General features: G+C 40.3%; 3 protein-coding genes across 6 annotated transcripts in view; 2 read left to right on the forward strand and 1 right to left on the reverse strand.

Moving 5' to 3' along the window:
- On the forward strand, positions 1–15,912 carry tulp4b (TUB like protein 4b). 4 transcript variants are annotated; one of them, XM_061063583.1, is made up of 16 exons: positions 1–74; positions 725–1,013; positions 2,840–3,112; positions 3,778–3,906; positions 4,128–4,289; positions 4,492–4,672; positions 4,767–4,874; positions 4,959–5,125; positions 6,869–7,093; positions 7,526–7,760; positions 8,620–8,761; positions 8,945–9,089; positions 9,816–9,909; positions 10,017–10,160; positions 10,288–13,604; positions 13,955–15,912. In XM_061063583.1, the coding sequence occupies exons 2-16, from the start codon at positions 996–998 to the stop codon at positions 14,069–14,071; spliced, it is 5,457 nt and encodes a 1,818-aa protein (XP_060919566.1). In that variant the 5' UTR covers positions 1–74; positions 725–995; the 3' UTR covers positions 14,072–15,912. The 4 variants fall into 4 exon arrangements, with proteins under 4 accessions (XP_060919566.1, XP_060919569.1, XP_060919567.1 ...); XM_061063586.1 differs by having other exon boundaries at positions 8,620–8,743; XM_061063584.1 differs by having other exon boundaries at positions 2,843–3,112.
- Positions 13,777–21,356, reverse strand: part of ahi1 (Abelson helper integration site 1) — a 26,188-nt gene continuing 18,608 nt past the window's right edge. The window contains exon 27 of the transcript XR_009676499.1: positions 13,777–13,786. The gene's annotated coding sequence lies outside the window, so the exon portion shown is untranslated. The remainder of the gene's footprint in view (positions 13,787–21,356) is intronic.
- slc18b1 (solute carrier family 18 member B1) overlaps positions 16,737–21,356 on the forward strand; it is a 10,373-nt gene continuing 5,753 nt past the window's right edge. The window contains exons 1-4 of the mRNA XM_061063590.1: positions 16,737–16,988; positions 17,208–17,347; positions 19,945–20,040; positions 20,144–20,217. Coding sequence (XP_060919573.1) covers positions 16,961–16,988; positions 17,208–17,347; positions 19,945–20,040; positions 20,144–20,217 — 338 coding nt within the window. The 5' untranslated portion in view covers positions 16,737–16,960. The remainder of the gene's footprint in view (positions 16,989–17,207; positions 17,348–19,944; positions 20,041–20,143; positions 20,218–21,356) is intronic.

Below are 21,356 nucleotides of genomic sequence, written 5' to 3' on the forward strand. Positions count from 1 at the left end.
AGAGAAGCGCCTGGCAACACGACCGCACAGTGCGCCGACTGTCTCCGGAAAAGACGTTGTTCCAGCGGCTCCAGGTACGCAAAACTGCATAATGTGTGTCCAAATAACCTCTTTGGTGATAGCACCTCTTTATTTTTCAAAGACAGCTCTTTTGGTCTCTTTCGCATTGTCTCAGACAGACTGCTGCATGCGGTCATATGGGCTACAAGGCGCCTTTGAATGAGACATTTAATTGATGTAATGTAGAGTTAGTGGGAGTCATTTACAGAGGAGATGATCGGTCTTATTCTTCGACTTTAATGGATGCTTTTAATACAGATTTTTTTGGGGAAAAAAAGCGAACCTGCTGTTTTAAAATGCGGTTTGATAGAAATGTTAGTATTTTATTCTTATAATATGCATTAGAATTGGTTTATTCCTGAGGAATTTGGCATGCAGGAGTTCATATCGTTGCCTGGCTGCTCTGCTGTTTGACGTAAAATAAAAAGAACGGACAGTATCAGTACCCATGGAGACTGCGAGTGCCCTGATCTCCAATGCAGTGTTGCTGTTGCATAGAGACTGAGAAAAACTGTGAATTTCAAGGTTGATGCACTGCATGACAAACGCGGCTATTTTAAGACAGATAATGCTTTACCTGTCTCTCTCTCTATCTTCTAACCTATATGTTTAAGAAGCCTGACGCTGTCTTTTTTGTCATCTCTTTTCATCTTTATTGCAAAAGGGTCATTACACAACTCAACAGAGCCACACCAGGAGGACATGGGGTGGGACACTGTCACCAGAGAGGATTCAGATCGTTTCATGGCTAACTCTGAAGTGCAGAGCTGTTTGATTTGAATGAACCTAGAGTCCAGGACAACATCTGGCTGTATGATGCATTTTACCTCTCCATAAATTTTATTGCAAGTATCAAGAGCAGAGCAGCCATTACCCGTCAGTGCATCATCTGAATTGAAATATGGACACCTTTAATGGAGGAATTTTAACTCAACATGCCCAGGAACTATGAGGTATGTCTTTACATTTTTTTTTTTTTAGGTTACTTGGCATGTTTTATTATATTATGACATATTGTGCAATCTACCCAAGTGGGGCAGTCGGTGTAAAGTCAGAATGTTTAGCCAATTATTATTATTCAGATTCACAGAACTTGTCTTTGTACAATACATCCCAAAGTATCTAAAGATAACAATTCATTTCACAGTTTTGTGAAATGTGTTGCATGTGAGAGTAATACAATTTTGCAGCCAAAAATATGTAGTCTTTTGTTTGACTATTGTGTTGGTGTAAATGAAACGTACTTGTAGTGAAGAGATATAACAATAAGGTGGGGAACATGCAATAGTGCCAACTGTAAAGGTAGTCAAGGGGAAATTAAATGGTAAATCTGTTTGTAAACAATGATGTGGAAGTAGATACGCTGACTGATATAGAATGTTGAGACTAATAGCCACAAGACTGAGGGGTAAATACAATTAAGAGATTTCCTGTATGTTATTTTCTTGGAGCTGGAATGAAACTTGACCTCCAAGGTCCTCATAAGGCTGATTTCACGCCTCTAAACTAACTATTTCTTAATCTTACTAATCATTTTTCATTCCTGCATTGTTGGTTCTTTAAAAATAATTCATATTAGGATACACGCCTATACCAATATGAAAGGCTATATCAGGCCCATATTGGCCTGGAGTAACAGTGTGCCAGGTGTCTTTTTCATACTTTGAAACAGACATTGTCACTCCAGTGTCAGTAGACAGAAGGTGGATAAATAAGAGTATTTCAAAAGACCTTTAAATGCAGCAAACAGTCTGTATAGGGTCAAATCTACCCAAAGATAGGATATGAATGATATCGTGCGTCTGTAGAAACGAAAGATAGACTTCACTATTCATGATCTCCCCTTAAGACAATCCTAGAGCTGCTCTATGAACAGTGAATAATCGAACAACATAGAGCACTATGAGCAGCAGCCATCGTGATTGTACTGTCATAAGGACACCTTTAGTGATTCACTGCTGTAGGCTGGGTTTGCTCATTTCTCTGGATGGAATATTTTAAACATAGAGCACACAAGCCCCCTTTTTTTAGTCTATATTTTCATTCCTGTGAACAAGCTCAACAAGATGTCATCCATTATAGGTATAGACTAGAGGTGTAGCAATACATTGATCTTAATGAATCAAAAATGGAAAGTGAGATTATCTTCTTCAAACTATGTTGTATGTTGAAATAATGGCACATTGAGGAGCTGGGCTTTGTCAGTGTAACAGCTCTGTTTCAATTGTGTTAAATGAGCAAATCATTCCGTCTTAAATCCATAAACCCCTAAATTGGAAAATATCTAAATAGTACTTAGAAGACTTCATCAAATAAAACAAACACACTCATTATGCACAAAGTGATATCACATGATGATTTAACTTCTGATCAAACCCCTACTTTGTATTTTTATTTGTTTGTAGTTTTTTTTTTGTAGTGTGATAACCTATAACCTGTAGGTAGCAAAATATAGACATTACATAAATTGTCACTTCTTCATTTATGGCGCAATATCCCAACACAAGATCCATTTAGTAGCTCAGCAGCATGTTTAACTTCACTTGTTTGTATAACCCTTTTAGCCCACTGTTGTTGATATATCTGAATGTCTAGCTAAGTCAAGTAACCAAATATTTATGTGATTAAATGTCTTTAATCACCAGGTGACAGTTAAAAGTTAAACTGAGGATGAAAGACACACAAACACTGACAGCTTACATTGAATTAGGCGTCATGATAAGGTCAATAAAGTTGGAGACCGCAGCTTGAACTTGCCTCTTTTCTCTGCTTCACCCAGCAGCCTGGTCACTCAGTAGGGATGTTGGCCGCCGTGGAACATGGTCCCATCCTCTGCAGCGACTCCAACATCCTCTGCCTCTCATGGAAAGGCCGGGTCCCCAAGAGTGAAAAGGACAAGCCGGTGTGCCGGAGACGGTACTATGAAGAGGGCTGGCTCGCCACAGGGAACGGGAGAGGAGTAGTTGGCGTGACGTTCACATCAAGTCACTGCAGGAGGGACAGAACTACACCTCAGAGGATCAATTTCAACCTGAGAGGACACAACAGCGAGGTATGGCCTGAAAATGAACTTCATTCTACTTAGCTTATAGATGTGTGTTAAAAGAGGGCAAAAACACATAAAGGGAAACTCAACTTTTAGGATATTCCTTTGTTTTCATTTGTCTCTAGTTTCTATTGAATTCCCAGTCATCCTCTAAACACAAGTGTTTACTGTCTTTAATTTGGCATAAGTTGAGATAAAACTTAAATAACCTCCATGGAGACATTTAATTGTAATGGCAGCACAGATTGTAACCATAAAAAAAAAGTTTTGGAACAAGGAAATGAGAGTAAATATAGACTAGAGTTCCGTTGTCTGTAGTATAAATCTGGTGAACTAAAATATGTTTAAATAAAATAAACAATTTTAAGAAATATGTAGACAAATAAAAATGTATTCACTGTAATAATACATTAAATTTGCATCCTTCGTAAATGTTTTGCTCCCTAAATTCATCCAGTTAGCAGATTTAACTATCAATGTTGTAGCTTTATGTCCTCTGCAGGCAGACTTTAGCTCCAGCTGCTATGAGCTTTGAAACCACTTTCAGCCTAAAATGTTTTTTTTTTAGCATTGTTTCCATTCTGCTGTAAATTAATCATGAAAGATGACATAAGCAGAAAGCCACCTGTGTTTGAAAAAAAAAAAAAAAGACTGTGTTTGTGCTTTTTCAGGTTGTCTTGGTGCGCTGGAATGAACCATTTCAGAAGCTGGCCACCTGTGATATGGAGGGAGGTATTTTTGTGTGGATCCAGTATGAAGGAAGATGGTCTGTAGAGTTGGTGAACGACAGAGGAGCACAGGTACCGCAAAGACACAGTTCACAAATAATTTAGAACCCTGTATAAATACTGTGTATACTAAAATGTTTCATGTTTTGGATGACAGAAAAATACCTCAGAAAAATATTTTGATGGCAGAGTCTTGTAGGGGAGGGTAACTCACGATACGGTACAATATTGTCTCAACCCCAACGTGTCTTGCATACACAAATGTCTTGACGGTGGACATTTCTCTCCTTCAGGTGAGTGACTTCACTTGGTCACATGATGGCACTCAGGCCCTCATCGCCTACAGGGATGGATTTGTGCTGGTTGGCTCGGTCAGCGGGCAAAGACACTGGTCCTCCGAGATCAACCTGGAGAGTCAGATCACCTGTGGCATCTGGACACCTGATGACCAACAGGTACCTTTTTTCTCTTGTCATGATACATAAAAATGGATCTGTCACAAGAAAATGACATCCAGAATGATTGTTTAAATGCTATATTAGAAAACAAGTTCATACTACTTATATAATAGCTTTAACTGTAGTACTCCTACTGCCAAGGATTGAATGCTCCAGAGATTTTTCATGTATTTAAGTTTAATGTCTTACGCTCCCTCAGGTCCTGTTTGGTACAGCAGATGGTCAGGTGATAGTGATGGACTGTCACGGACGAATGCTCGCCCATGTTCTGTTACACGAGTCCGATGGGATCGTGAGCATGTCCTGGAACTGCCCTGATTTCCTGGTGGAGGACAGCACCGAGAGCGACACGGACTCAGACGACAATATTCTGCCCTTAGGTACAAACACGTTACATCACTGCGGGTATGACAGCTTGCCACCTTGTTTTGTCTGCGGGAAGCTGGTTTACTTACTCTTCTTTGTTCCTTGAAGTGCGGAGAGTCAAGCCTTTGTTGACGGTCACCTTCTTATCCGGAGATATCAGCTTAATGAACAACTATGACGACCTCTCTCCTGCTGTAATCCGCTCAGGGCTAAAAGGTATAAATCAACATGTTTCATAGTGACGTTTGCATGTATACTGGTGATTTGTCTCAAGTTTTTTGGTGTACCTTCCCCCTGCAGATGTTGAGGCCCAGTGGTGCTCTCAGGGAGACCTCCTGGCTGTGGCCGGCATGGAGAGACACGGGCTTCCCACCGACTCTGCTTGTTCATCCATCATGAGGAACGCCCTTGTCAAGTTCTACAATGTCCAAGGAGAACACATATACACTTTGGAAACACCGGCACAGGTTAGTCCTGAATTAACGGAGGGATACAATGACTGCTTTGCTATGCTAGATGTAGTAAAGGTGCATGCAACATAAATGGGGCATGTGCACCCTTGTTCTTGTGAGGTTGTCAGCTGGGTTTGCAGTACTTAACATGGAAGTAACAAAACTCAGTGTTCATGTGTATAGGACACTGTAAGAAGAAGTTAAATGTCACCTTTGTGTCCTCAATAAAACAGACACAATGAAGCAGCAAGCATACACTAAGTTGCTGTACCTAAATTGAAATCAAATAGTGCAAATTTCATGTAAAACGAATGGTGTTTATCATAGAGGTACTACCCCCTCTTATGAGTAGGGGTTGCTATGGCTGCCAGAGCCATGTCCTTTAATCAAAGCTCGAGATATGAACAACTTTACCATCCTATAAGTCTTTTTGAAAAGTTGACCAAGTTTGAGGTGGATGGGATGAAGCACCTAGGAGAAGACTGCTCCAGTATGTCCATTGAAATTTGCCAAAAGTATCCTCAAATATTCGGATTAGGTTCAAAATGACTGACTTCCTGTTGTGTTAAAAAGCGGCTCCAAGTGTCTCTTTTTTTTTGGTTCTATAAATTTCTCTTGTTGAAGTCCACCAAGTTGGACCACAAGGCAATGAGAGGTCAAACTAGCAGTCTTCCTTTGGGAAACCTTATCAATCAATCCCTATCAGTATTCTTTTGAATTTGCCGTTCTCAAGATCCTTAACAAAAAGAGGTCTGCACCGTACTCTTTGTAATTTACAGAGATCAAACACCATGAGCTCAGCCCTTCTCAACATTTAGCAATGTAACAGTGGCAAGGAAAAAAAACTTCCTTTTGACAGTCAGAAACCTTGAGCAGAACCAGACTCACGTTCAGCCATCTATTTGCAGACTGTGTTGGACTTGCAAACCTCAATAATAAGTTGCATTAATTGTAAATGAAAACGTGTTTTAAATTAATACGATTATAGAATATAGAGGTTACAGATATTGTTCATTATCGTCAGTATTACTCAGCATTGGAACAGCTTTAACAATGTCAGTGTTAGAGAATTGGTTTTCATGAGTCATCTCTACTTAAAATATACTTTTTATACTGAAGGAATAATGATGTGAAGAGTTGTCCCTCAGATTGATGAGTTTGTCTCTGATGGGTGACGACCTTTATCACCACAGTTTAATTCCAAAACATGTATAGATTTATGTGAAATTAGAACTATATGAATAACAACACAAGGAATTTGATTCAATCAATCATTTGTAATAGCGCCAATTAATAACAAATATTATCTCATGACATTTTAAAAAAAGAGCCACTTCTTTTTAACAGGCAGAAACCTTGAGCAGAACCAGATTTGTGTTGAACAGCCCTCTGCTGTGAGTGTGTTGGGCTTTTAGAAAAAGAGATGGAATGAGATAAAGAGAGAAACAACAACTCAACCAAAGCTAATAGAGACTTACTGCTACCATGCCAATAATAATAATTAGATCTCAACAAGTTACTGAAAGTACACTGTCAAATAATAATGACAGACATGGCTATAATATAATGAACCTCAGTGTATGTCTAGTAGATATTGCTTGAGGCAATACAGTGAGATGCAGAATTGTCTCTTAAAGTTCAAAAGTCTATGAAAGCAGTCTGTCTTTATTTTACAAGAGAGTGCACTCAAGTTTTACAGCCGGTGAATGTGAAAGGCTGAGAACTATAAGAATACTAGTGTGAAGATTTGTTTTTCAGAGACCCATTACCACCATCTGTTGGGGTCACAGAGACTCTCGCCTGTTCCTTGCTTGTGGACCAGCACTGTATGTGGTGCGCGTGGAGCACAGGGTGGCCAGCCTCCAACTTTTATGCCAGCAGGGCATCGCCAGCGCCCTGCGTGAGGAGAAAGATGTGGGGAAACTGAACATGCCCTCCCTGCTCTGCTCCTATGTCACAACTGCCTTCATACCAACTATCAAGGTAAATTGAACCCTGATGAATTGTTGTGCAGTAACTACAATGCTATTTTTTTCTCATAGCTATAACTATGTTCACTTTTTTCTTTAATTTGGTGCTTGTTGTTGTCATATGACAACTTACTTGAAATAATTTCTCCTTCATTGCTCAAACACAGTAGATGTTAGTGGTAGCCATGATATTTACTACAGCAGTAGAGGGTACTGTTTTGGAGAAGAACAAACTAGTTGATATTTATAGAATCTGACCAGTGCACTGAATGGTGCATTGGCTGATGTATTAGAGGCATTCCTGATATAATATTTGTATAAAAACAACTCTAGCTTCTTACTTTCTTACACTTGCTTGCACTGTTAAAATGTAAAAGTGCTGACTGAGACATGTTTTCATTTGGGTGTCCAGCAATCCAACAGCCTTTTCCTCTCTTTGTTCTAGCCCCCCATCCCCGACCCCAACAACATCCGTGACTTTGTCAGCTATCCCACAGCTGGGAACGAGCGGCTCCACTGCACCATGAAGCGAGCAGAGGACAGCCCTGAGGCAGGCGGACCCTGTTACACACTCTACCTTGAATATTTAGGAGGACTGGTGCCTATCCTCAAAGGAAGGCGCATCAGTAAACTCCGACCTGAGTTTGTCATAATGGATCCCAAAACAGACAGCAAAACAGGTGGGTTAACTAAACTTAAAGTTATAGGAACATCTTAATCTGGTTTGATTAATCTTTACTCACACAGATCTGTAAAAATGACAAATTGTGGTTCAATGGGGAGTTATGCAACATTACCAGAACTGATTCCTGGCAATAACAACAACAGAGGGGTGCCAAGAGATGACTGAATTATAAACACAGGGATACAACTTGGAAAATACATTTTTAATTAAACTGTTTAATGAACTGTAGACAGAGCTAGGGTAGCTGTTTTCATCTGATTGCATTATCTGATTTTCTGGGCTAAGACGATCAGTTACAAGCTGTAGTCTTCTACTTAACAGAAATATGGAATAGTCAGTTTCACTAATGGCAAGAAAGCCACTAAGAGCATTTCCATTATTGATTTCTAAAAGAGATGAGGTGTATTTTGACCTTTTTTAAATACTGATACAGCATGGAGCTGTTGAAAAGAGTACTGTAGCATGTCCATGCTTCCACCATTGGACAAATCAAAAACTACAGTAGTAGACTTGAGAGACCACTAATAGAAGTGGACCTGCCCAAAAGGAGTCTTATTCCCTGTTGTGTTGAAATGAAATCGGTGCCTGGCACATCTGTTTAAAATAATATGAAATGTTATAATAACTTATTCATGCAGTGTGCTCACCATTCCCCTTCAGTAAGAACAAGGACAGACTATGGTGATTCTCTGATGTAACATGGTCTGAGGCTTTATACAGGAATAGCCTGCAACACACGCAGGCTGTACTGGTGTTGCATTTAGCTTGTGGTCTTCCCATTTAAAAAAAAAAATAAAAAAATTGTTAGTATGTATGAGGGCTCACCTTTTCTGTTTTGTGTTTCATATTGACAGAGGAGGTCTGCGTGAATCCCATGATTTCATACACTGACAGCTGTAACTGCTCTGACTCCAGTGACATTGAATTGAGCGATGAGTGGGTCGGGAAGAAGTCACCAAAGTTATCCCGAGGAAACAGGTCAACCAGTTTCAACATGTCAGAATCTTTTTATATAAAAAATACATTTTTTTTAAACGCACTTCACATTCCAAAACCAAAGAGCATGAGCAGATAGCTCTGTAGCATTTGTTTTACCTTGTTTATTAAGTTCTTGACCAAAAAATAAAAAAGTTTCCAGTCTGAAGATAATAAAACCATTGACATTTTTTTATTTTAAAGGATGAACATGGAGTTGAGAAAATCTCCCAAACTGTCACGCACCAATCAGGAAGGCCAGAGGTCACCACGGTTACCAATGAAAAAGCCTCCAGTTCGGTCTCCCAGTCTGACACGTCGAGAGTTTTCTATGGATGGGATCACAGAGGTATGATAAGCAAGAAAGTCTGCTCAAAATTGAAAATGCAGTATCAGTTTTGAGATATAAATACCAAAACAAACAAAACCCAGGTTATATTTTTTGTATATATTGTTCTTTGCATTGCTTCGTGATATATCGTGTCATTTCTACTCACGTCAATGAGTAGAGATGCATTTTCTTGGTCAAATACACTAAATATCTGTAAAGGTTATAAGCCCTTATTCCAAAATAGACAATACTCCTTCTGAGATGTAAAAACACAATTGACATGCATGTTCCAAATGTTCTGTAAACATACTCAAAAATCATGCTTAGACCTAAATAATAAAGAGATATGCCCTGCTGCTTTTCTGAAATGCCACATTCAGAACGAGGCCTAACTCTGAAAATGAAAATGGAATACTGTTTGCATTCCTATTATCTTTTATTGTCATGTTTGTAATCAAGAAAGGACAACACACTTGACAGATGTTTTGTTTGTTCAGATGGGCCGAAACAATGTGATTTTTTTTCTATTAAATTGCTGATGCATAGCAAGAGTAGTGTGCAGGATTTTTTTTTTCTTGTTAGGTGACAGTTTGTTGTCCTGTACACCTACTTTATGAGATCGTTGGATGTGCGAACACCTCCTTAAACACTTTGTAATAAAAAAAGGAAAAAGGGTTTTCTTATTCAGTAAATAACTCTAATTACTTCCTTTTAATCCTGTCTCCTATTTCTTTCTATTCAAAGCACAACTACCTAGCTCAAGTCACATCCAACATCTGGGGGACAAAATTCAAAATAGTTGGACTTGCAACTTTTCTCCCTGCCAATCTAGGTGCAGGTAAATGCATACAAAAAAAAAAAGAACGAAACAATCCGGGTATACACATTTCAGACTGACCAGTCTTATGAATGTAACAGTCATCGTGGTATTCTTCTTTCTTTCAGTTATTTACAAGACCAGTTTGCTTCATCTGCAACCGAGACAGATGACAATCTACCTTCCAGAAGTGAGGAAGATTTCTCATGACTTTATGAGCCTGCCCGTTTTCAACCCCAATGTGTTCAGTGAAGATGAGGATGACTTACCAGGTATGAATAAATGAAAGAAGAATATTTTTTAGTTCAGATGCTTGTGAATATATTGAGACAATGATGTAATTCAATTATGTTTAACGCTCCGGACTCTTACACAGTTCTCCTCTGTGTTTTTATAAAGTGATGGGTCCATCTGGAGTGTCTGGAGAAAATCCCCCCTGTACAGTCAACATTCCCATTGCTCCCATCCACAGCCCGGCTCAGGCTATGTCTCCAACTCAGAGTATTGGCCTGGTTCAGTCTCTTCTGGCAAATCAGAATATTCAGCTTGATGTCCTGACAAACCCTACAGCCACTGCAGCCGCTGCAGCAGCGGCGGCGGCAGCTTCAGTTCCTGTTACTGATCACGGGCAGGATGCAGTTGCGTCACCATATCCCGTGCCAGCTAGATACTCAAATCCCGGTCAGGTGATCTTCAACGGGCTGGAGATGGGTCCTCTTCTTCCTGGTACTCTTCCTCCTCCACCTCCTCCACACCATCTTCCCCCGCAGCCTCACTCGCAGCGGTCTCACTCACAGCCGCCCCGCCAACCACCGCCCAAGCAGTCCCAGCAAATGCAGCTGCAGCAGCAGCAGCAAAAAATGCATCATCATCAACAGCAGCAGCAGCAGCAGCACCTTCACCAGGCCCAAACTCAGCAGCAACAGCTACAGCAGCAACATCAACAGCTCCAGCAACTGCACCACCAGCAGGTGCTGCTTCAACAGCAGCAGCAACAGCACCAACAACTCCAGGTTCAGCAACACCAACAAATGCAAACAAATGGACAGCCAGTGACGCCGCAACAACTTCATCACCAACAGCAAATCCAACAGCAGCAGCAACAGATGCAGCTGCAGCACGAACAGATGCAGCAGCAGCAGCAGCAGATGCAACAGCAGCAGCAGCAAATCCGGCAGCAGATCCTGGAGATGAGGCAACAGCAGCAGCAGCTTCAGCAGCAGCACCAGCAGATCCAGCAGCAACACCAACAGATGCAGAGGCAGCACCAACAAATGCAGCAGCAACTGAAGATGCAGATGTCGTTGCCACCACCTCCAACCGGGTATCCAACCATTTCTTTACAACAGATTCATATTCTGCCTCAGATTCTTCCTCCGACCTCTGAGTCTGGGCTGAGCAGAGCAGAGCATGTACACACTCTTAAGCCAAGTCTGCCAAGGACTTTACCCCCCTTCACTGACCCTGATATATCTATTGAGATGCAGATGAGGAAGGTTAATCCTCCTCCTCCATACCCGGGCACCGTGGTGTCTGCCGCAGCAGCCACAGTCGTCACTGCGCCTCAAACTCTTGTCACAAACTGTGACAGCCCAAGCGTCCTGGCACCAGACCCCTGCCTGAAGAAGGATGAATTTTTGCTTCACCCTGTCACTCTGCAGTACCCTACACCTCTGGGGTATGAAAGGATCACAACCTTTGACAGCAGTGGCAATGTGGAAGAAGTTTGTCGGCCTCGAAGGCGCCTCGTTCGCAACCAGAATGCGTACGCTGTCCACGGCTCTGCCACCCTGAAAGTCACATCCTCTGAGACGAAAAAGATTCAGCTTCCTTACAGCTCAGCAACACTGAGTCGTCTCTCTGTCCCCCGATACTCCATACCGAGCGGAGACCCGCCTCCTTACCCAGATCCAGCCAATCAAGTAACTGCCACGCTTCCTCCTCCCCAGAGAATCGACAGCAGTCTGATTCATGCTACTATGCGCCGTGACCGCAGGGACGTAGGGCTTAAAGTGCCACAGATGATGGAAAGCTCAAGAACCCTTCCCACCAAGGCGAAAATAAATAGCGCACTAGCACTCAGCTACCAGCAGAGGTTGCCAACTGCTTTGTACACGTGCACACAGTGCAGCAGTAACAGCAGCAGCACCAGTGTCAGTGTTAGTGGAGGTGGAACTACAAGCAGTGGCATCGCAGGTGGCACAGTGGTGAGGCAAGACTTCCCACCAGGGAAAGGAGCACATCACAGTACCATCATTGTGCACTCCAAAGGCACTTCACCCCTGGCCTCTCAGTCCTCTTACAGTCTGCTGGGTGCTGTTGATAACAGCAGAGACCGAACAGTGTATGTTAACTCTGCCTTTACTGAAGACGAGACCTTAAATCAGCAGTGTCACCTTGAGAAATCTGTACGCCAACTTACTCTCGGTGATGTCAATCTGACACTCAAACGGCCTCCGCCTTACCAGTGGGATCCCTCCACAGCTGAGGAGTTCTGGCTCACCCCAGAGCAAACAATGTTAGGCCCTCCACCAGGACCTCATAAAGCTCCTCCACTCATCATCAGCCAAACTCAGCACTTAGACATGAGCCGGCTGCCGTTTGTCCTCACCACTAAACCTCAAACCAGTCCGAGCACGAGTACCCTTACTTTCCCGTCAGGGTACCAGATATCCCTCTCGCCATTCCCTCCGGGTGTAGCCCATAGTGGTCCTCCACTCCAGACCTTACAGAATCCGCCACCCCAATGCAATCCCAATGAAGTAGTTGGTTCGGGCCCTTTTGGCCAACAGGATTCAAACTTGGTTCTGCCACCAGGATATCCTTCAAATCTGGCTAACCTGGCCTGTTGTCCTCTCCCTCCGATGTATCCAGGAGCCAGCTCATGTGCTGGACTCCAGCTGCACCCTGTCAACCTTCATCCCTGGAACCCCTACCCCTGCCCGCCTCCCATGCAAGACCCCCCAGCACCCCCCCTCCCCACGAAAACCCATCAGATTCTAGAGAAGCCGATTATCTCCCCTCCACCTCCTACTGCACCACCACCACCACCCCCTCTCCCCCCTCCTCCCCCACCTACTGAGCTACCACCGTCCAAAATTGCCACAGAGGATCAAGCAGAGTCCGCCAACAACTTTCCAGAACCATCTTCCCTGAACGAAAGCCCCGTGCAGCAGGAGTCAGAGCGCTTCAACAAGAAGAGCCGCAAAAGACTCGACAGCCGAGCCGAGGAGGCCAACATGTCCAATGTCTCCGAGGGCAAATCCAGAAAGGAAGGCCGGGCGCTCTCTGACTTCAACACTCTCATTTCCAGCCCGAGGCTTGGCAGCAGAGAGAAGAAGAAGCCAAAGGGCCAGAGAGAGCAGCTCAATAAAACCAAGAAGATGAACAGGACCACAAATGAGTTCCAAGATAGCTCAGAGAGTGAACCAGAGTTGTTTATTAGTGGTGACGAGCTCATGAACCAGAACCAGAGTAGTAAGAAGAGCTGGAAGAACAAGCGTAGTATGCGCATGGCAAGTGAGCTGGAGGAGATCAAGTGCCGCAAGGCAAATGAAAGAGAGGACCGCAGTTTGGGAAGCCAAGGGTTTGTCTATGTGATGGCCAACAAACAACCACTGTGGAACGAAGCCACACAGGTCTACCAGCTGGATTTTGGAGGACGAGTGACACAGGAGTCAGCAAAGAATTTTCAAATTGAGCTGGATGGTAGACAGGTAATCTGAAAAAAAAGCACTTGAATACTTGAAATTAATAAAACAACTATTTTATTCAAATGTTTGAAGTAAAAATGCCTAATATCCATTAGTTTCACCTTTTTGAGATTTGGTGTGGTTCTCCTATTTTACATTTATTCTAAATATATTTTAATTTGGTACTAACAGTCAGAAAAGACAATCTCATCTTGGGCTCTTGGAGAGTGCAGTGTGCATTTTTCATTAAAAACAAAAGAATAACAGCAGTGTAATAAAAACTATATAGTCTGGCAATTCTCAGACACTCAAAATATGTTCACGTTAGTTGGTACATTCTGTCTGAAATGTCGTCTTTTTTTGGTCTCTTTTAGGTGATGCAGTTTGGGCGAATAGATGGGAATGCCTATATCTTGGATTTCCAATATCCGTTCTCTGCAGTGCAGGCGTTTGCTGTTGCCCTGGCCAATGTGACTCAAAGGCTGAAGTGAAAAGGTCATTTTGTGTTCTTGCAGACATATAAAATGGAAACCACAATGGTCTTGACCATGAGGGTCCACAGTGGTATTATACCCCAGTGTGTCAGGCGATAGATGGGGCAATGTCAGTGTCCTGGTGGTTCTTTTTTTAAAGAGAATAATGTACAAGATGGTCTTGCCAATGCAGACCATTTGCTGATCATTTACAATCAGTGTGTTGAAGACGAAGGGGGTCTTGGACAGTGGTCTTGGACAGTGGTCTTTGAGGCTTACCAGTCCATCATTTCAAGTTAATACAGTATAATGAATGTATTTAAGCTCATTTTAAGTAGTGTTCAAATGTTATTTAGTGAGGTCAAAAAAAAAAAGTCAGCCTGAACAAGAGTTAGACAAAGTAAATGTTGGAATAGAGTTAAAAAACATGTCGGAAAGTCAATACCACATTTGGTGCCAAAGACATCTCCCCTTTCTTGAAATGATGGCTCATTAAGTATATTTAAAATAAGTACATTACATTACAGTATTTGATATGTAAGGAAACCTCCATTGTGAGATATGGTGGCTTTCAAGAAGCCATGCCATCTCTGATACAACACTGCACAATTTGATTCAATTATACGTTATTTAAAACAAAAATAAAAAGGTTGTGGTATCCATACCAATATTTCTCAATACCTTTTTTGAATCTTTATTGTTCAACATTAATTGTACAACATTTGTTAGGCAGCCATTACATTTTTAGTCTGTTATGATTTGCAAATGCCCCGTACTTTGTGTTCAAGTGACTGAACATGCAATAGAAGAATATATTGATTCTGTAACTGTGATGTTAACGGTTCGGTACAGTTTATCATAGTATGTATATTTTCTATTCATGACACTTCTATGAAGTGGTGCAATGATCATTGTATATCATATAAGTTTGGCCACAGTACTGCAAAACATAATTCAGTCAGACTTAGTGATGATGTGAATTTACATTTGTCTTTTAGTCCCCAAACTCCCTTCTACAACGGTCAGTAATTATTAACAGCAAATGTATGTGTGCCAAACAGAACCGAATAGCCAAATACATCTGGCTAAAATTAAGTATGTGGGGAAGTTGATAGAAAGTGCTCGAAAATTTAGCATTGACACTAAGATCCATTCAGTGAATCTCAAACTCAGTTGGCTCTGTGTTGTTATCTTTGGGTGTTTATGATGCTGCTACATCAGTAGTTTGCCTTGTTGGAAGTCAGTGCTGCTTTAGATAGATAGAGCTTGTGTGCAATAATGCTACCTACATAGAACTGATGTTGAACTTGCAAAACAAAATACAAAGCTGCTTGCACTGTGTTTTTAGAAAATACATTAACATTACTATATGCTTAGAAAAATGTGCTTATGTGTTGCTAATTTCAGTAGTTTTGTACTTCACCTTTGCTTTAACATTGTACCAAGAGTTTTTTGATGTTACAAAAAAAATAGAAAGAGAAAAATAAACTTGCAAAGGTATTGAAAACAGAAAAATCATAAAATGATAGAATGAATGAGGTCATTTCAGATTTGGTGCTAATGTATAAAGAAAATAATATGGAAATGAAAAGTATATCAAAACGTATTTTGAGAGACTACAGGAAATGAAGCGCTGAGATTTATATTTAAGGACTTTCATTTAATGCAGTTAAAAGACCCCAGCAAATCTGTGTGTCAGCTATCATTAATACTGCTTAATCAATAGATGGTTGCTTGATTTTTCTTTTTCTCTCTTATTTTACAAAGGAAACAAATGTGTTATGACCATAGGTTTATATTGGACCTATAGGCTGGCGGGAGTGCAATTAATATGTAATAAAAAGATTGTTCCAACTGTTTTTGATGTTATGTCTTATTTCAAGTTTTTTACTCGCTCTCTTTCTGATAAAACATCACATCTGTTTTCCTTCAGTCTGTTTCCTTTCTTTTTTCTTTAAAGGTTGTGAAGGGACCAACCAAAGTTCTGTAGTTCTGCAAAAGAATAGAAACTATTCTAACAATAATTAAGGATGAGAGAAAGGTAGGACTAGAGCGGGCTGTAGTTGTTAAAAGCTGTGTTCTGCATATTCTTCTCCTTTTTAAAGGGGCAACATGAGCTTCCACTGAAGAAAGTAGTTTCTCATAGAACCACAGTCAGGGTCAAATCCTGCAAAGGATCAAGAGAGAACTGTATATAACATGATGTGTGCAAAAAAAAGTTAGTGGGGCAATTTATTATTTTATTGTTATTTCTATTTGAATGTTTTTGGAATATTTAAAGGATGACCAGATGTTGATACACAGCTAAAGGAAAAAAACAAAAAAGCTCAATAAGACAAAACTTAAAAACATGCATCATATATTTTATATTTAAGTTGGTGTAAAAAATGCTGATTATACAAACAGCAACTGTAAAAAACAAAATGTATTTGGTCAAGTGTTTCTGTTAAATGAAAACAAGAAATACCTCTATAAAGATAGGTTATGGTAACGCTGTTGTTTGACAAACATGTTGAGTATACATAAAGTAGAGCTTATATATTTCACAGAAAAGCTGAGGAACGATTCAAAGTAATGTACGTTTTAAAGTGTGTCATGAATTTTGCCATAACGATCGGGCAGGAAAGCACAGCTTCAGCGAACGGAAGCAGCTTTTATTTTGAAGGCAGCAAGTGAAGTTGCACTTTCTGTAAGATCTGTCATGTGTGGCTGAACGTCATGAGGAAATACTCACTCTGAGGACAGCGCTGCCTGAAGACTGTGGTGTATTGTCGCTGAACAGCCTGTCGAGGAACTGTTGAACTGTCTGCTGATTTTCAGGATTCCTCCTCTCCTTTTGTCGTTATGTCACCGTCTGCAATTTCGAGCTGAAAAAAAAAACAAGAAACCAAACTCTGAAATATAAACATGGACACGCACTTTGATCAGTCGACAGGTTGGTTACTTTTGTTAATGTGTGATATAAATGTCTCATTACAACTAGGCCTACTCATGGAGGTAGATTAACTTTTTAATCAAAGGCGAATTTTAAACTGCTTTAAATGTCATTTGGATTACAGTCTGAATTTAAATGCACTAATTTCAATACAACTTCTAAATTGTATTCCCTACTCGGTTCCTTAACTTTTAATCATTGCCCTTTTTTTTATACCAGATAATGTCGCTTCAGTTGAATCAACAGATCCCCCACCGAGGATGACAAAACAGCAGATCCTCACCTTATTATCAATGGCATCTGTCAACTTTAGTTCAATGATCTGCTACTCGATATTAGGACCATTTTTCCCCAATGAGGTAAGCTCAATTAATACCACATCACAGATTAAAAATCACATGCCAAGGTACTGGAATTAAGAGGTTTGGGGACCACTTGGTGCACCTTAAAAAAAAAAGAAAAAGTATTACATTTGAACGTCTGGCTTTATAAAAGCTGAACCACGGAGCTTTAAAGGAGGACTTATTTCTCTTTTTAATAGGTGGTTGGATTCATAAGTGATTAAAAGAAACGTCCGTGCTTAATCCAACACACTCAAAGACTTTGCTACATTTTCAAGAAGCACATGACAAGCTTTGTGTACAATGTTTAAAAGTAAGAATAGATATTGCTGTGAAATTGAGATGAAAGTATACATTTTGACTCCAATATTCTTATACTTGTGTTGCTGCGTACAGGTTTTAGCATTTGTTATTTAATGCCATTTTTGGAGTATTTTTTTTTTACCATCACACAAAAGGACTACAGGGAAATTAAGCCTTCTTTAAAAAAAGATCTCCTCTGCTACAGAGTGGGAGAGAAAAGTCATTAAAGTAAACTAAATGAACTAAAGCAGCATCCTGTAACTCCCAATTGTCACCACACTGTTAAGAATGTGTTACACAGGCTGGTTTGAATTGTTAATAAATCATTAACTCATTCTTCACAGATTATATACAGGGTAATAATTACATCTTTGTATTGACAGGTTGTAAAATTACCATGTGATAACAGTTTATTTATTTTACAAAAATGCACTGACAACAACTAATAATCCCTCAATACATTCTATTCATTTTTTATCTATCTATTAATATTTTTTGGTCATGTATTTCTGCTGCCCTTTCCAGGAAGTCATATGGTCCAATAAGTCAAGGGGATTTTTCCCAAACAGGCAACTCAAAAGTCGAAATTATAAATGGATTATAAATGTGCTTCTATAACTGAGGATTAATAGGATCACATTAGGCTTATGTGCACCCTACAGAATGTGTAATCTACAGAACTGCTAAAAGCAGACATACATTGACTATAATAAGTTCAATCAGTGCAAAATGTTCTGTATGACTGATGTTGAATGTCTTTTTTTTCGGCATTCATTTTAACGATTTCCAGAAAAGTTCATTTTGCTGTAAATATAGTTCTTTATCTTCTGGTGCAACTGAATTCATTCACATTTAAATGCCTTCTTGTCTAATGTGGTTTTGACTTCATTTCTGTTACTAAAGGCTGCAGACAAATGCAGATGACAGAAGTGGTGTGTAACATCTAACAGTAGGGGCAGGGACACTGTAGAAGAGATAAGATGAGCTACTGCTGCAATTTGATTTAAAAGATATGATCAGCAATACTGCAGTATTTATGGACTTTTCACAACGAAGCTCTGATATAGCTGCTAACAAATAGACTCATATGTAGATAAACGATAGACATGCAATGTTTAAACTAGTTGGGTTTGTTTGTTGTTGTTTTGAATACAGCTGCTTATAACTGCTATCAACTTTACTGTCAATAATTGGTGTGTCAAGTAATCCAATAATACTAGAAATGCACTATATAAGTACAGTACATTGGTTGTTTCCAATGAGTAATTACCTAAGTCATACTTATGTGAAGATGAATGTAGCGGCAACTAGCACAAAAAGGTCTTTATTGATGTTGGTTATGAGAAGACCGTGAAAGTAGGGCGAAATGTCACTCTTGTAAAGTTTATCAAGCATGGAGAAATCATTCATTTCTTTTAAAGGAGCATTATGTAAGGTATCTACTGAATGAAATCATTAAATGACCTTACTATATCATCAGGAATGCTCTGTGCTGGCTTCTCTGACAACAATGCAGCAGCCAGTATGTCATCCTTCTAAGTTTAGATTCCGGTGCGGAGTGGTCTTAATTTATTAATTTTTTTTACCAGAGAAGGTAGGCCGGTTTTAAGGCACCCCCACATGCCCATTGAGGACACCCCTCAGTTTGCCAGATATGAGACCAGTTATCATGGCAGACCTTACTGATTCTACCCGACCTAAAAAAAGCCTCTGCATTTTTACTAATAAGCTCCACGACCAGAAACTTGGTAAAACGCTGATAAAAATTGGAGATGCTTTTGAAAAATGCAGAGAGGCTTACAGACCGTTGTAGAATTTGGGCTAAACACTGAAGCTTCAGTGGCAACCTGGGTGCGCATTGACACCAGCGAGGAGAGGGAGGGGTAAGACAGCTTGCTCCACTGCTTTGAAGTTGGACTGCAGTACCCAATTCAACTCTTTGTGTCAGAGCTACGTATTGCTCCTTCGGGTTTCTCAGTGAAATGAATGAGCCATCATGTGCTTGACATCAGAAAGCCTTAAAGCAGTGAATGACTTGCTCTGTTATTCTCATTGGTCAAAAGGTCTCCGCTAAGGTAGGCTACCGTCATGTGACGTAACTACAAAGCTGAGGTTAGGCAGTAATAAATAATATTACATATGACCAGATCAATGAGGCATTGTTTCAAAGAACTAGCTGAATTCACTTTTATAAGCTATTATCTCGTTGTTTTTACCATTTATTGACCATTTTGTGTTTTCCTGAAATATCCTTTTTTTTTTTAAGCTCTTGTATGAAATAATAAATGTATTGCCTGAATATTTCCACACAGGCAGTAAAGAAGGGAGCCAGCCAGACAATTGTTGGTCTTATATTTGGCTGCTATGCTGTTAGCAATTTAATTGGATCATTGATACTGGGAAACTATGTAAGTATGTTGCGTTATTTTGAATCTCATTGTGATATTCTCAGTGGGATATGCTGACCGGATGATGCATTCATTCGATCTCTCTTTGTTGTTGTTGTATCAGATTGTCCAAATTGGCGCAAAGTTCATGCTTGTTACGGGGCTGTTTGTGTCATCGTTCTGCACCATCCTCTTTGGGTAAGTGTTTGTCCTGTGTGCCATGTCAATTATCATGATATTAGAACAGAAAAGTCTCATGTAGAGATGAGCCCATAGCATATATGAGCAAGTTTCACAGAGCTTTAGAAGCAGCACTAATACTGATGTCAAACTACATGAGTCATTGTCTCTAGAAACCTCAAACATTTACCGAACAAATGTTGAAGCTCTCTCAGCGTTTTCATTTTGGGCCTTGTTGCTTCATGCATTCTATTTGAAGATAGCCTCCTATGTGAAGCTGTACTCGTATTAATCCCTTTTGTGTGTGAACGTGCTGTAAACTTGTGAAGTGATAGCTATGTGCAGGAGGCAGGGCGATTTTGACAGGAAAATCCACAGTATTCATTTGACATCCATTTGAGCTGCTGAGTGTCTTGCTGATCTTTTGCTCCATTAACCGTATACCTAACAGTATCACCGTCTAACATTAACAAACTACCTGGGACAAGCCCAACACAGACTAACACAAAGCACAGAAGGTGAACTAATGAAAGCCATCTTGCCAGTGTCACTGATTTTGGGAGAAAACTAGAGTCAAGAAGCAAGACTTTCAATTATCATTAATACTGAGGTATACCGCCGTGTTCCAGGTTGTACTGTGGGACCACTGTCCTAGCTTACAATAAAATTGGCCAGTAACTTATTTTTTATATTTTACATTTTAAAATTCTATTTTATATATTGTAATAGCTTCTTATACTGTATTATTTAAGTTGTTGCTAGCTCTGCTTTATTTCCTTGTGAATTGTTTAGCACCAATACACCAAGTCAAATTCCTTGTATGTGTAAGTGTGCTTGGCAATAAAACCTGATTCTGATTCTAGCTGGCTGAAGGCTAGCTTAAGCTGCTTTTGAACATTGTTAATGGGCAGACTTTCGTTTGGTTAGGTAAGCTAAAGCTAGCTTGCTCGCATTAAGCAGAACATTTGCTTGCAAGCTCAGTGGCATTGCTGCGATGCTGAGGGGCAACAGACAGGGTGGGAAAGATGGACGCAGACAATGGAGGGTCTTATTATCTGAAAAAATGGCCCAGGGGAGGTGTATAGATAAACTCTGGCGTAATCTGATTGTGGAAATAGTTTTTAAGTAAATTGTATGACAGTAAGGTCACTGCATTT

Source organism: Labrus mixtus, chromosome 18, assembly GCF_963584025.1.
Source record: "Labrus mixtus chromosome 18, fLabMix1.1, whole genome shotgun sequence".
In the NCBI taxonomy this organism is placed as follows: Eukaryota; Metazoa; Chordata; class Actinopteri; order Labriformes; family Labridae; genus Labrus; species Labrus mixtus.

Coding starts and splice junctions, on each gene's coding strand:
- tulp4b (XM_061063583.1), top strand. Junction 3,907..4,127: donor TGAACGACAGAGGAGCACAG/GTACCGCAAAGA, acceptor TCTCTCCTTCAG/GTGAGTGACTTCACTTGGTC. Junction 9,910..10,016: donor CCCTGCCAATCTAGGTGCAG/GTAAATGCATAC, acceptor TCTTTCTTTCAG/TTATTTACAAGACCAGTTTG.